The sequence below is a fragment of the Cuculus canorus genome, chromosome 1, assembly GCF_017976375.1.
Source record: "Cuculus canorus isolate bCucCan1 chromosome 1, bCucCan1.pri, whole genome shotgun sequence".
Lineage (NCBI taxonomy): Eukaryota > Metazoa > Chordata > Aves > Cuculiformes > Cuculidae > Cuculus > Cuculus canorus.
The window spans coordinates 142,513,204-142,529,259 of record NC_071401.1 but is presented as its reverse complement, the minus strand read 5'-3'; the positions used below and the strand labels follow the sequence as shown (position 1 = coordinate 142,529,259).

At 38.5% G+C, this 16,056-nt stretch overlaps 1 protein-coding gene across 23 annotated transcripts in view; it reads left to right on the top strand.

The window, feature by feature from the left end:
• Window positions 1-16,056, top strand: part of CACNA1C (calcium voltage-gated channel subunit alpha1 C) — a 481,236-nt gene that overhangs the window by 32,605 nt on the left and 432,575 nt on the right. The window contains exon 1 of one of the 23 annotated variants that reach the window (XM_054054171.1): window positions 14,880-15,338. The exons of the other annotated variants lie outside the window; for them this stretch is intronic. Within the exon in view, the coding sequence (XP_053910146.1) occupies window positions 15,290-15,338 (49 nt within the window). The 5' untranslated portion in view covers window positions 14,880-15,289. Of the gene's footprint in view, window positions 1-14,879; window positions 15,339-16,056 lie in introns of those variants that run through there. 23 annotated transcript variants of the gene reach the window in all.

The window sequence follows — 16,056 nt, the reverse complement described above, 5'->3', positions numbered from 1 at the left end:
CATCTCTTTTATTCAGTAGTGAATTTTAAGAGATACTCTGGCTTATCTTTTGGAACTTGAATAGTTTTCATGTGTTAGTAAGCTACTGGATAAGAGAAAGTATTTGTAATAACAAAGGTCTTGAGCAATTCAGAGGTCATCGATCTTTCTCTGATTAACAGTTGTTGTCACTTGGGTATGAAGGATGGCCACACTGTCTTCCTCCATGTTTTGTTGTTATGAGAGTAAATGATTCAGAAGCACTTTTATGTACCACTTGTAGCAACTTCCATGTGTTGGCCCTTCATAGGCTGACATTTTAGTCAATGAGGTCATAATTATCCAGTAGTTTTCCCCCCTCCTTACAACTCATGGCTCAGTTCACTTGGTGGGTTTTTTTTTTTCCTTTTAGAGTTAAAGATAATTTACTTAGAGAGGGGAGTGCAGTGTGCTTTTTGCTTTGTCAGATATTCTGTGGCATAGCTAGCTGCGGGTAAGTGGTACTGTGAGCCCCTTCTGGAATCACTTCTTACATTTAGGAGAAACAGGGTGATGGAAAACATATCTGCTCCCATCCTGCTACATGCATGCTTTCTGATGAGAGATGATAATTCAATTGATGACGCATTCATGATGCACGTTGTAGTTTTTCAAGTCCAGTTCTGCCAAATGTGTGAACTGTAACAGGCCAAATGCAGTCTTTTATTTTTGTCTACAAAGAGCTGAATTTGGCTTTGGCATTGGTTCTAATTGTTTAAAGTACAAAACTAACTTTTTTCCTTTCTTTTAAAGCTATACAAAGGACAGGGCTGCTAGTGTTGCAAAATAATTGAGTCAGAGCCTGTTGCAATCAAGAGATGATTAGTTTCTTGTGTTTTTGTGTGTTCTGATGTGAATTCAACCGATCTATTATGTCTGGTTTGTGTTCCTGGGGATGCACTATTTTTATGTGGAACTTGCAAAAGCAGACACAGTTCACTGATGTTTATTAATGACCTTGTCTTGTCCTCTAAATTATGGACAGTCTGCTTTGAACATGGGGAAATGCTACTAGCAGTCATTATGCGGATGTTCGGGTTTTTTTGTAGTTGTTTAACCTCTCCAAGGCCCTGCTGCAGTTCTAGATGTAAAAAAAGAGAGAGAAACTGAATTATGGGTGTTTAAAGCTGAAATATTTATAGAAGCAGTTTTTTATTTAAAAATAGCATTTGTGCCTGAGAAGATCAGATGTACCACTTCAGTATGAAAAACAAAACCAGATTTCAGTTGATATTATTAATAGAAATTGCATGGAAATTGATAATGTAATTTAGCTGAAAATATTTTCTTCCAGTCTAGGTTTTGGAGTGTTTTTGCATTTCTAAATGTTATAAAGAAAATAAATAAGTAGATTTTGTATTTTTATATAGTTAGAGGTTGCACAGACAAATAGTTGAATGGCTGTCTATTAAAGAAGAAAATATATGGATTATCATAACATATGCGATAGAAATTAGATTTTTCAAATTAAAACAGAGGCAAGTGATATTCAGAAAAATAATTTTGCTTACTATGAGAGGATGGGATTCCCATTTATCACAAGCTATAAATTAAGATGAAATTGCGTTCTAGAAATAGGTTCAAATTTAGACTGCATTATTTAGGATCAAAAGTTTATTTAATTACCTGTGAGAGAAGCTTGCGTCGACTTTCAAAATCCATCCTTATTAAAAATGAAAAGCAACAATATGTGAAATCCAGAAGTCATTATTGATTTGAAGTCACTATTTAGGTTCATTAACATTTTACCTGAATGAATGTCAAGTACCGCAGGATGTGGCCCAATTGATTTTAAGGTGGTGGCAATGGTTAATGCGCCCGTATCAAAAGTGTATCCCAAATTAAGTAATTTGGAAATGTTTCCTGATTTGAGAAACCATATATTGATGGGACTGAAGGAGTAAAAAAGTATCCTGTGTTTCTCCTTTAAGGCTCAGGCAAAGAATGTAACATACTGTGCTGTTTTTCAGCTCAATGAAAGAAATTCTTCCACATGTTTTGTAAAATGCAAAATTACGATATGGAGTAAAGTAAATGGCTGTTGTGAGTTACTGCTTTTCAAATACTATCTTAGAGCACACTTGGGGGAGGGTGAGGGAGACAAGTGCCCTTGGAGCAATGATCCACAACTCCAAATCAAAAATGTAAATTTGAATGTGTTTTGAAGAGAGGTTTTGCTCCACTTCCTTCAACGTTTGAAAGTATTCCCAGTACTGTGACAACACACTCAGACAAAAAATTTGAAGAAAAAAAAGTCTGTCTAAAACTTTTGGTACGAACTATAGAAATCAAAGCCTGTCTGAACAAAGAAAAATTCCTGCTTCATGTTTCTTTAGAATGACAGATCTCCTTGGCTTGCAACCTCCTCCCCAAAACCAGCATGAAGCAACACCCTTGATTAGTCAAGAGAAGGCAGCATGCAACCATTAATATTAACTGTATCACACCACACCATCTGGCTCCACCAGCTTGGAAATGATGGTCTGTATTCTTTAGTCACAGCTGACAGGAAACAGCAAATTAATTGCAAGTACAATTGTCATTTACCTTTTACCTCTTATTCTCGACTCTCCATTGTCCACCATTCATTTTGCCTTTGAAAAATGTAAGACTTCTAACTGTATTGATTGATCAATTTCTATGAGAATATTTGTTGTATACTAGACCACTAAGTATGAAAAGAAAAAGAAGTAGGTAGAAGCTGGTGTGAATTTTAAGTTTTCTTTTAAAAAGGACACAAACTATTTTTTAACTACAGATTTGAAGGTATACACTCTTCTGTGAGGGTCCATTTAACATTTACTCTCAGAGATATTTATGGACAGAGAGAGGAAGGAATGTTAGCTTGTAAGAATACTGCTAGGCAGCTGCCTACTCATCACTTTATTTCCCAACACATAATTGACCTTTGCTTTATTTGAAAATGCATTTGATCTTACCTCCATAAGTATGGTTTTGTTACAAGCAAAGTTGCCAACATCCCTGCAATTTAGTCTGGTTCAATCTGAGCATAAAGAACAAGATCTTATTTGCTGTCTTCATAGATGCTCTAAAGATTAATTAGCCCATGTTTCACAATGCTCTAAAGAGTTAAAAATGCTATGTAAGCAGTATAGTTTCGTTCTTCACTCTAGAGTAGCCCAGCTTTTAATTGCTCTCCTTACCATGTTACCAGGAATTGAGCTCTTGCAAAATAAGCAAAATCAGTCGTAGTTATTAATCGAATGAGACTTCAAGTAGAATTTAGGGTGACAACAGATGCAGAAAAGCTAGTGAGCAGATTGCATCCTTCTCCTGGAATAAGTACTGAGCCAACAAAACTATATGCTTTTGGTTCCACTGTGCTGCTTAATGCGCTGCCTTTCTGTAACTGCAACATAGATCTGATAGCTCAACAATTTATGGTCACTTTAGATTTCACTGAGCCTTTTAGCATAGTTTAGAGGACCACGCTGATCTCCTGGTCTTATAATTATATTCTGACCAAATTCTTACAATAGCTAAATAATTTCATGTGACATTTTTCAATTCCAGTCTCAAAATATGATGTGTTAATTCAAAATGAAGCTTTAACTCAAATGTCAGTTCTATCTTTGTAACTAGTAAAATGATTTTTAAACAATTTTTATGTGCTCTGAAGTTTTTTCAGTGCAAGGCATTCTGAATATCATCAGTGACTATATTTAATGCTGCTTCAGACTATGGGAGCTCCATCTCAAGGACTGAGAAACTTAGAATGTGGGGAGCCACGAGTATGTTCTTAGCTAGAGCCAGAATATCAGCTCAAGCTGATTGCTCCTTTGTGTCACTCTTAGGGCAAGAGTGTGATTCATCACTTCCGTTTTGCTGAATACTGAAGTGCAGATGCATCTTTATAGGTTAGGTTTTATACTTCCACTGAAGACTGAATGGCATCCTGATCTCATTTGTAATAATGCAAGCTGGGAGTACTTGGTTAAAACTGATTGACCTACATCAGTATGCTTCTTGTACAACATCCTGTCAGATTCAGCAGCTTCACTGGAAATTGGTTTGGTCTTAGCAAATACATGTATTTAGTTCCCTTGAAAAGTATGTGATTTCTCATGCACTAGGGAGCATGTCTGGATTCTAATTGTTATTCGCTACTAGAATGTTTGTGAAATAAATTCACCGAACCTGCTTAAGCCACATGCTCTTCCTGTGTGAAAGTTCAGGCATGATGTATCTTTCAATGAATGGTTAGACTTGACCATGAGCCTGCTTCCATTTTGACAATAATACCATCTGCCATTCTTTCATAGTGTGCTTGTTCCTGTCTTTGTAACTCTCTTGATGACTACATTGTTTTGATATGCTAGGCTAGTTAAGCTGCAAAAATGTAGTTTAAAAATAGCTGTATGATTTTAAAATGATTTTTAAAAACTGGAGGAGCACAGAAGAAAAGCTTGTTTATATATGGTTATAAATCTATTTCTATAGTTCTATTTCTGGTAAATTGAACCTATCTGATACACTAGAGTAGCACAAAAAGGAAGATTTATGTAAGTATAGATATGGAGTCATTTCAGGCTGTGGTCAGGATGATCTTACTGGCATGTCTTTGGTTCACTGGGTCAAGCAGAGTTTGTTTTATTTTTTTCTGGCTTTTAGGTGCGTTGTCAAACATCACTCCTCCCCCTTCTCTGTAGCATTCTTTGTCTATCAACCTATATTATTTCGAGAACAGAATTTCCTTTCTAGTTTCTTCCTTCTTCAATTAACTCATGTCTTTTACTTCTAGACGTCAGGCTGCAAAAACATCAGCACAGTAATGTACGGCTAAATACAGATATTCAAAATGTGTAATGTGTCAGTCCATCCCCTGGGCACAAGTCTATGCCTATTCATGTTAGAACAACAGTCATGTCTTATTAAATTAGGTACTCTTTGTGCAACCTGTGTACTGTGGATTTCCTCTGCCATACGCTGCATAAGCTCCACTGTTGTGCTTGTGCTGATAAGAGTTCCTTCCTCAGGCTGCAGTGAAAGGCAGCAGCCCCTGTTGTGCATGGTAGCAGTTGCCATAAACACGACAGTCTTGAATGGAAGAGAAATGGAATCAGAGGGATGTAATAGTCCCATATTATTTAAATATTCATTTTCTATATTCTCAAACTCTACCAACCTGGAACTTGCAGATTATACATTTCCTTTGGGATTAACAGGGAGCACTGACCAGCAGAAAGCTGAGGATGTCGATGCCTCCATTTTCCTGTCTTCCTCCAAAGTTCAGGCTGTGTTTCTTCAGGAGATGGCAGCAGATGATATAGTAATTGTAAAAGTCAGAGGCTTTGCTACAAAACTTGGAAGGGTGGACACAAATTCCCTTATTTCTGTCCAACGGTCACTCAGTTAAATAACAGAATGATCAAGCCTTTTCTATAATGGTGATACAGATGGAGCTGAGCAGGATTTCTGAGCAAGATTTGGAACCTTTTTTGTTCCTTTGATGCAAGAGAAGTAAAGGAAGGTGGCGAAGTACAGTTGAAAGTGAATGAACAGTTTTGTTTCACCTGTTCTTGTTTCATAATTGTAGTATATCAATAGACATTTTATACTGATTACAATAAAAGAAACGTCAGTGAAGGCTCATACAAATTTTGGCATTTTTGCCCCTTTCAGTCTTAGACAGAACAGCTTATGTTGGGAGGGACCTTGGACCCTGCTTGAAGCAGGGAAGGGAACAGATTGCTTAGGGTTTTGTTCGGCTGATTTTGAAAACCTCCAAAAGGTGCCCTTCTGAGAAACTTGGTCCAGTGCCTGACAGCTCTAAGAGTGAAAAAAAGTTTTCATTATGTCATTGGACAACCCTGTATTTCAGTTTATGATCATCACTTGTATCTGTCTTACTCTGGAAGTCTAGAAGAACAACATAAGGAACTGGGTAGGGAGGCTTCTTCAGGGAGTTAGTTGTTAAGGAGCTAGGTCTGAAATATTTAGCTTACTTTCACTTACTCAATCTTCTTCTGAACTCAGAAGACTCAAACTGTCTCACGGACAAGTAAATGAGGTATAAAAGACATCTCCTGACAAGGCAATCAGAGAACAAAGTGACAAGTGCCACCTCTTCTGTTCTCTCTACAGGTTGTTCTTTTTTTCAGCATTGGTTAGATATTTATATTTTTTTTTTCAATTCTTTTTTTTCTATAAGATTACTTAAGCATTGTTATATTTTATCAGCTTATTGGTCTAATGTCCAAAAATCTGGATGAGGATCAAGGCCTGAGTTATTTACAAAAATACAAGATGTAACTCCTATTTCTTCCAATTTAAGAAAACAATGCAAACATGTGAGGAGGACAGGACAGAAAGGAGGTATAAAGGCAAGGAATGATGTGATGCAATTGCATATGCTTACTCTATGGGTAATTGGCATGAGCTTTCTATTCTCTTTTGAATTATTTTTTTCTTATTAAAAATTATCAGTTTTCCTTTCCATAGTGTGAAATAATGAATTAAATAAAGACTAAAAAGAATTCATAGTGCTGTGAAAATAGTGTTACCAGTAACAACTCGGGCAGCTTTAGCTGGTGATGTAACCTGTTCTGAAACTTACCTGTTTCCTTACTTTGCAGAATAGTGTAGTTTTGATTAGCTGGTAGGAAAGCAAGAAGCCTTCCCCTAACAGAATAAGATTCTGTTACTATTTTAAGTTCCAGCAAAAGGTGGTCTTCCTCTAGTTTTCACTTACTCATGCTCAGCCTAAATCAAAGAGGATATTAAACCTGATCTGGAGGGCTTACTTCTTGTGATGCATTCTTTTACATAAAACAGCGTTGTGTGTGTGTGTGTGAGTATGTTAGCAGCTTAGCTTGGTTATTCTCAATCTCATGAAGTTCTTGAGAGGCAACTCTAATAAACTAGTGTACACATTGATGACATAAAATAACTGAACTCAACTATTTATGTTAAGGAAATACAAAGATTTCCTTCAGACCATGTGGAACTAGTGAATACAGATTTTAGCGTTGTTTATTTGTTTCATTTTGCTTGTCTGAGAGGGGAAGAGATGAAAGTGGAGACATAAATAAACTGCTCTGGTTGCATGCTGGAAGGGTAGCTACAACGTTTTTCTCGTCTTCTAAAGCTACAGGTATTTTTTAAGAAACTGCAAACATAATGAACGTTTCTCACACTATGTTGATTCAAAATCTACCATAGTGTATTGACCCCCAAATCAATTAATGCTCTTAACTTTGCTGCCTGTCATCTATTTTACCACGTATGTTCCATCAAGGTTCCACTGCAAGCTAAGGAAGCTTTAGAGGGCATATATGTAGGAAACCATGCACTGCATATTGCTACAAGTATTTGGAATATGCTGCGGCAGTTGTGGAGTTTACAAACAGTGACAGCCACAGAACAATTTTTAAATTAAAGCTCTTTGAATAATTGCCGTGTGCAAGCCCAAATCCATGCAGTTGGAGCAGGTTTAATTTATACAGTGTTCAGGAACCTTTCCATAATGCCATTAGCATCTCTCCAGCAAAATACACTTTGAAACACTGTTTCACACTTCCAGAACTTCTGTAACACTTATTAAAGTCACACTAAATGAGCTTTTGGATGTCCTAGGAGAACCATTAGTCAAGATGGAACCATAATGAAATGTACTGTTTTAAATTTGATGATTTAACCAATCCAATTAGGGTCTGTGTAGCATTTACTTGTGTTTAGATGATGATTTTATGGAAATAAAGAGAGCTATTTTGAGCAATCTGTTGGAACTAATTTTGTTTTAAAGGATGGTTTGCAAAGAAGGGCTTTAGATCACTTGAGTGCAAGGTTTAGGTAGTATTGAGATAAACATTGCTATGTGTCCATATTATCTTTAACTTAGAACCCACTTGAATTGAGCATAAAATCATTACTCCACTAAACACAGTTACCAATAATTTTAACAGAAGGCACCAGGAGAAATGCAAGATGTAGAGCAGTCGTTAAGACTACGTAAATTAAAGGTGCCGCAGTTGAAATAGTCGTTGATTGCTGAGTGAGTTGTGAATTTCTCCATGTTGGAAAGAAGTAGTCATGAAAAAAGCCAGAAGATCACCACAAAGATTGTGTTTCAAACAGATACACTTACTGAGCAAATTTAGTCCTTCAATATAGAAAGTCCGATGGTGCAATATTAAATGCCTGACATTATACATAAGGCAAATATCACAGTAAATAACTATACTAACGAATTAATCTAATCATATTCCTAGTGGCTGATATATGTATTTTTAGACCATTTTATCTCATTAGGGATTATTATATATCCTCCAAAATCTGTCAGAATTCCAAACTGTTGGCTTCCTTGAGTTTGTCAATAAATTTCTATGTCGACAAAGCAGATTTATAAAGTTCCAAGACTTTAAATGCCAAAAGAGAAGGAAGGAACTTGGTCTTATAGCACACCCCTAGGATTATTTTTTTTTCTTTTTTTTTTGAACTCAGTTTATAAGTTTAATATTTGGAATTGGTTGTACAGGCTAAATATAATTTTCTGCGTTGCATTCTTATTTTGGTTTTCTGTAGTTTTCATTGTTTAATAATTAGATCCATGGAGGTTTCCAAATGCCAACATGCTGTAGTCCTTCTGGTTGCTGTAAAGTCTTCCTTAACAGCTTGCAAAAATGTAGTCTTTGAAGAATCCATCCCTTCCCAAAATAGTCCTTCTTTATACTGGCCCTAAATCTGAACTTACACATGGTACTTAGATGCAAACAAGATATTATACATACTATATATTCCTCAGTATTTTGTAGAACTATGTTAGAAGATTAGAATGGTAATAGCTTGTTCAATTTTGTGGTGTAAGCAGTGGCAATTACCTAAGATACCCTCAACAGTTCGCATGATGGTTTGGTTTTTTGGTTGTTTTTTTTTTTTGGCAAAAAGTGTAGGCTGATTGGATTAAAAATCAATTTTTCATTGTAGATCTTGTAGATATTGTCAGGTCATGTCTTTTGTTTGACTGATGATTTTAGACTATATTTAACACTAATTATTTTGCTTTTTTCTGTTGGGTTTTTGTTGGCTTTTGTTGTTTTTGGTTTGTTTTTTTTAATTGGCAGTAGCTAATGATGAAGTGCTGAGTTTAAATCTCTTTGTATCAGTACACATCCCAATCTAGATAGGCCCAAGTATTTCTTATTTAAAATAGAAGTGATGGAACACTTTTGTTATTCTCAAGTTTTTCCCTTAAGCTTTTATGGTAGAGTCAACAACTGTCCTTTTCCCTTTCTGAGGAACAGAGATTAATTCTGTTTCAAAATTCTGGAAAGGTGTTAGACCTTCTTCAGTGGATTAATTACTGCTGTGGCTGGGTGTCCGTGAAAACTGCCACAAGTTCTCCTCAAGTCTGATAAGCATACCTGCATTTATATTTCACTTGGGAGATGCTACACTTTGAATCTGTGCATGAATTCATACAATGCTGCATAGAAATCATTAAACAGTAATCACGTGTTTACAAGAACAAATGTTGAGCTCCTTCATTTCTGCAGTTGGAATTAAAACAATCACCACTGCCACCACCCACTGAAATCACAGATCATAGCTGAAAGCTAAGCTTGCTAGCAAGAATTGAATAAAATCACGCTTTCAGATAGCCAGGTTGCTATCTAGAAGTTTTTGCAGCCTAGAAAATCAAAACCTACTTGAAGACTATCGACTTAACTTACTTACTTCTTTGTCTAATGATAGTTTATTTCAATTACTAGCTACTTTCTTAGCCAGTTGTCAATTATTTCATTCTTTCCCTTCTCCCATTTAGATCTAGTATTGTCTGTTGTTTACCAATATTAGGCCTTAATATGCTTTAGTAGGCCATACAAACATCCTGACAAATATTGTCATTTTCCTTCTTTTTGTAGTTGCTTGCTGACATGTGAATGTAAATGTGAAAGCTAATGACTGAAATTTCAAAGCAAAATAACAAGTCCTATTAATTTTAATGTGAAAAATAGAGCTAAGTTTTCCAAGTTGACTTCAAAAATCAGTCTTTCTTACTGTATAACATTTCAAAGGTTCCTGTGCATATGGCACTATTCCAGGTTTTAAGAAGTGAAATCACCTAGACATCCTGATCATCAATCTTCTTTTTGTCTTCCATCACATATTTCTTTTTTTTCTTGAGAAAGTCTCCTGTCTTCTAGCTAGTTTATAGTTTTGAAAGGTCTGCAGTTCCCTGACCACACTTTGAATAGCTTTAGATAGGACTATAAATTGCTTCCAATTAAAATTAAGCAACCCCACAAAAAAGTGAAATTAAGAACATTTTCAGAAGTCTGTACTCATAGAAGTGAGCAGGTATTTTTTTCAGTAATAACTAGGGAGTTCAAACAAAGAGGACGATACTCACATTTTTACTTGATATGTAGTTCAGAAGAATTAAACATAACTTTAAGAACAATTCTAAACAGAGCAGTCCTGAAATATGAGGAAAAAATTGCTAACATCAATATTTGATTTAAAGAAAATACAGTGTAGTCGTGCAACACCATCAAATAACCAATGTTTCTACTATACAGTGTATGAACCAACAGCGCAGTATTGTCAGCAATGGCAGAAGTTGTTAACACTACCATCATGTTAACATGATGTTATTCATGCAAAATTATTCTTTCAATGTGTGCAATGTATGCAGGACTGATTGGGCTATTGCTTTAGGTTTGAGTGCTCTGAAGGAAGCGGACACTAGGCAGAAACCAGAATTATTGACAGATTAGGCTTTGAGAAAAGGAAGGTCAAAGTCTTCATGCAAAGATTATGCTGGTTTTAGATCCCATTTATTTAAATCAGTGAAAAAATCCCATATTTTTCAGTGCAAGAAAGTGCTGATTCTTACAGGAAGCCTTCTCTGTTTGTTGTCAGAGGTGCAAAACCTTAAATCTGTGGGGAAAAAGAATACCTCTCAGAAAAGCAAAAAAAAAAAAAAAGTAAAAGCTCTGGCATTGTTTCTCTGAGCTGGCCCTGGGAAGAATCACATTTGTACCATGAGTCTTAATACTATTTCTGCAGATAAATACATTTCTTTTCCACTTTTGAATAATTTCTTATTTTATAGTAAAAGGCATTACTGCCAAAGTAGTGTGAACATAATCTACTGCAATTAGATAGCTAGATAACTTATGCAGTAGGCCCAATGAAAACCCTAGATAATTTAAAAAGCACTGAGACTGCTTAGAGAAGCCTTTCAGATAATTTTGGAAGTTACATAAATAGTCCAACGCAGAGTTATTTTATGCTCCTGTCTGTTTTCATCCAATTGCTTTCCAGGTCTATCTGCAAATACAGGATGACAGTAACTCTTCTTTTTGAATCAAGGAGACACTCTCCTGTGCAACCTATTCAGGTGATTTCTGTTCTGAAAAGGCACGTGGGTTCCAATACTGAATTTTGAAGAAGCTGTTGTTCAGAGTGTAGTCTATCTAGAGCAGGGTAAGAGAGGGAAGTAGTACTACATTGTACACAGAACAAAAAAAAAATTCCTGACGTGTAGAATGGAGTGTTGCATGTTCACATTATGCACCCTACAAATCATCTTTGACACTTTGTAACTTTAAATAGCTGTTTCTCAGAAATCTCTGTCCTGGTGCTTTATATGGCGCTCATGACTATTGTACTCGGAGCAATAGCAGAACAATATTTTTCCTCCTAGCATTCCTGTGGGGTAGAAAATTAGTATCTCCACTTTAGAGCTGGCCTAAGGCTGAATATACATTGGATCATTTGCCTAATCTATAGGCATGTGTGTGGAAGAAGTCTATAAGCACAGGTTCAGTCTGGTGTGAGATACCCATTATGCCGTCCATCGTACCTCTGAATCTGCTGGCTGCTATATCAGGCAGGGACTAAGAACTTTCTACTTTTCTATTGAAAGAACAATTCTATCATAAATCTTTCATGATATTTCTCTCACTTGTATGCTCATCTTTGGGCTGCCTGTGGGGGGATTTAACTCTGAAGAAAGCCAAGTATGCTCCCCCTTCAGAAGGCCTTAGAGCTGCTCAGAGTATTGGAAGTTCAAAAATAATAGAAAGACTTCTTGTCCTCTCAGTCTGCATGCTTTGCCTTTCGAGTCCTGGCCCAGAACACTCAGGATTCAGAGGCTCTGCAGGGAAGGTCTGTTGCCCTCCCTGAAGTCTCCAAACTGCTGCTCTAGCAACCCTAAAAAAAAAAAAAAAAAAAAATCTACTCTGTGTTACTCCTATGAAAAATGGAAAGAAAGTGTAAAGAATGGAAAGAGACAAGTTTTAGGCCAATTGAATTTTCCTGGTTTCTTTGGACAGTAACGCCTTGGGTTCTTTCCCATGAGAATTATTATTAAATGTGAATTTCAGTAATTGCTTTATTAAGAAAAAAAAATCTTACAAGCACTTTTACTTCAAATGCCACCTCTTCACCAAACCAGTTTCCATGAATGACATCTTCTTAGTATACTTTATCTGAACAAATACTTTAGAGGAAGGCATGATGTTCACTCTTACGTCACTTGATTCTCCTTCATTAGCAGCATCTTTCCATCTTAATTGTACAATCAGGTCCTTTCCACTTCTCTGTATAGAATATTATTTGCATCAGAATTGCTGAGTAAGGAAATGACAAGTTATAGTAGAATTTTATTTATGCTGAAGAAATCAATGCCAACTAATATTCTTTTTTCTTGTTCTATTTTTCTTCAGTATCTGATTTTTGGTAATTGGCCCAACTTGTGTCCCACTGTGGGAGCTTGGCAGAGAGAGAGGGATAAAGAACAGAGAAAAGGATTTGTAGGTGGCAGGGACAGCTTGTGTATGTGGCTGCATATGTATGTGAGCTGGCATAAAGCAAGGCTATGTGGATGTTAACTGTTTAACTAATACTGTATATAAATCCTTAGCGAGACGAGAACACAACCCAACAGGGCAAAAGAAATATTTACAGGTGTCCCACTGGTATTTGATTTCTGTGCAAGAGTGATCAGCATCCACTTAATTACTTCCCCAGGGATTATGTCCATGCAAGGGTGAATCACACAACTCTTGGTTGACTCATGGTTGAAAAAATGGAGTTAGCACAATCCAAAATGGCAAGTAATTGTGGCCACAAGGAGAAAAATAAAATGTATATTTACACAACAATTGTAGGCAGTGAAGGGTTTGCTGTTCATTCCTTCTTATAATGATGAAGGGAGGACATTTTTTCTTTAAGAAAAAGGCAACTCAATTTGAAAATGAAAGTTAATTAATTGCCATTCCACCTCTAGCTGTGATCTTGCTTGATCTGGTAAGTTAAACAGGGTAGGTGCATGTGACATTATTAGAGAAAAACTAGGCAATAGAGGACAAAGTATTTTAATTGCTCAGAAGAACTCTTCCTCCTGAGTCAGAAATAAAGCTGAGCCTCTACATGCTGTCAATGGCAATAGGTTGTTGGTGAATTACCCTTTGAACAGCATCTAATGCAGAACTTATGATGATCAGTGGTTATTAGAAACCAAAACAACCTCTTTTTTTGGACAAGTCCTTTGGCTGCATCAAGTTTTTGGTAAGTGCTTTACATCTGTTCCAGCTTGTCTTGTAGTTCCAAGTGGATATGTTGTTTTCTTGTTTCTTAGCCTACGTCTGTTAGGTGGTGGTGTTTTCTATTATGAGTTCTATCTTAAAGCCAGTTAATTTAAAGTGGTGTTGGGAAAGTCTCAAAAAGAGACAGATGATATGTGCCACTGCAATCCATTTGTAGGGAAGGCACTAAGTTCGTTTGATGGTAATTCCTTTATAGATGTTTTGCCAACTTTAAAATTTTCTTTTTGTAGTTGAAATGGAAAACTACTTGAAAAGGAAGAACCACAGTGCTTTAAGTTCCACAAACAGTATTGCACGCATGTGTTGTTTAACGGATACTCCGTTATCATGAGGATTTACAGCCCCAGGTTTGCATGTAGGGCATTATATTCTGGACATCCACCTCCGTGGAAGTCAGAGTGGTTTCGTTTCTCAGGTTGTGGCAATTTCTGCAGCAGCTCCTGAGGGGTGTTTCAGAACTCTGCATCTGTTGTTTAACATGGCAGCTCAGAGAGTCCAGATACATTTAACACACACTGCATTCAGTTCGCATTTTGTTTTAGAGGAGTCATTTCTGCTCTCTACGGAGGCTTCAATTGGAGAGGGCCAAATGACAGGCATAAGTAAGGGAAGCGGTGGGATACCAGCGGAGCACTTTGGTGTTTCCACCAAGGATTTTGCAAATCCTAGCTCGATTAATCTGTTTAAACATCTGTGCATCCTCTCCTCTCTGCAACTCATCCCTGGGTACGCCTGTATCGCGATGGATCGATTCGCACCCGCATCCCGCTCTGCTAAAACCGCTTCGGCAGGCGATATCGTGCTCCTTGAAATGCAGCTCACTCTCGCATTCCCGAGTGGAAACGCAGGGCAGAGCCCACCCCGCTGATAAACCGGATCGAGCCGCGGGGCTCGTGGTGCGGAACACGGGGCTGGTTGCCACCACGGCGGGTGCCACCGCTCCCCTCGCCTGTCCCCCCTCTCCAGCTCGCCTCCTTGACGTCATGTCTGTAGCCAGGCTCCAACAGGCGCAGTGAAGGCAAAAAGCAGCCGCGTTAAACTTTCAGATCGAGTCCGGCGGCTCCCAACGCAAGGGGCGGGGGGGGGGGGGGGCTGCGTGCAGCCGCCGCAGCTGGAACATCTGGAAGCGTTCAGTGTGTCTGTCTGTCGGCGGGGAGCGAGGGCGCTGAGGGAGGGGAGGGAGTAAGGGGCTGGGACTCTGCTCTCTTCCTCTGCAGAAACAGCTCCCTGCCAACACAACGCGCTCAGAATGGCTTTGAAGAGGAGGAGCAGCAGCGTTTGAACATCTCTCTCTTTTCCTTTTTTTTTTTTCCTTCCTCCTTTTCTTACTCTGCTAGTTGGTGGATTTTAAAAAGACGTTTAACCTTCAGAGGTTTGTCCTGGATGCTTTTGCTTTTTCCTTTTTTTTTTTTTTTTTTTTTAATCCTCCCCCCTCTCTCTGGTTTCCCCCCTTCCTGTTCTTTTTTATGGTTTAACAGCCAGAGGTGCTGTGCTAAATTCTTGGAAGGGGCCCGGATGTACTGAGGATGCATTGCAATCTCACTAAAGGAGGCAGTAGTGGAAAGGATCAGTTTTTGGTGTTTGATGCAATAATGGGAATCAGGTAATAATAAAAGGGGAAATACTGCAGCTCCATTCTTCCTTGAATTTTACCAAGCCGATTTTCGGAGGGATTAATCTGGACTCCTTTTTAAATGGTCAATGAAAACAAGAGGATGTACATTCCAGAGGAAAACCATCAAGGTAAGCCTGAGATTTACCTCGGAGGGTCTCAGCAACCCTTCCCTCCCCTCGCTTTTGTCCGTGCTCTCCCGGTTCGGTTCAGCGGCGGGCGGGGAGGACAGCCCTTGACAGAGGTTTCCATGCGGAGCACACGGTTCCTCTCCACCGGGAGACCGCCGCAGCCCCTCGGGGAAGGGGGACTTAATAGGAACATTCCCCCCCCCCAAGCAGAGTAAAGTTGCATTAAGTCGCCCCCTTGAAGCGGAGGGGCGAGGAGGGCGAAGGGGCTGCGCGGAGCCGCCCGCTGGTCCGTGTCAGAGCCAGGTTTAACCCACCGCGGGGCTGAGATTAGGGGATCTTGCCCAATTAATGCCGTCCCGGTCCTTCCTAACGCCCATCTGGCTTCCTAAGGGACCGGGAGAGGAGTCCTTCTCTTCTCTTTTACGCCGTTTGATCTCTCACACGAAAGGGGAGGGGAAAGGGGGTATTATCTATTTCCACACATACACACGAACCTACCGAGAGAACGAGGGGCACCGGAGAGCGCCTGTATTTAATATTAAAGTTGGGTTTTACTTGGGGCAGTGATTTCTCGCCGAGCTTCTCTTAGGATCGCCCGCATCATGGATACCAACCCGTGCTGCTGTTCCTTGGCATTGGCAAACGTCCCCAAGCTATTCCCCGTAGTAAAACTTTGTTTGTCCAAACTCCAGAAGCCTTCCCCCCCATCCCCCACCCA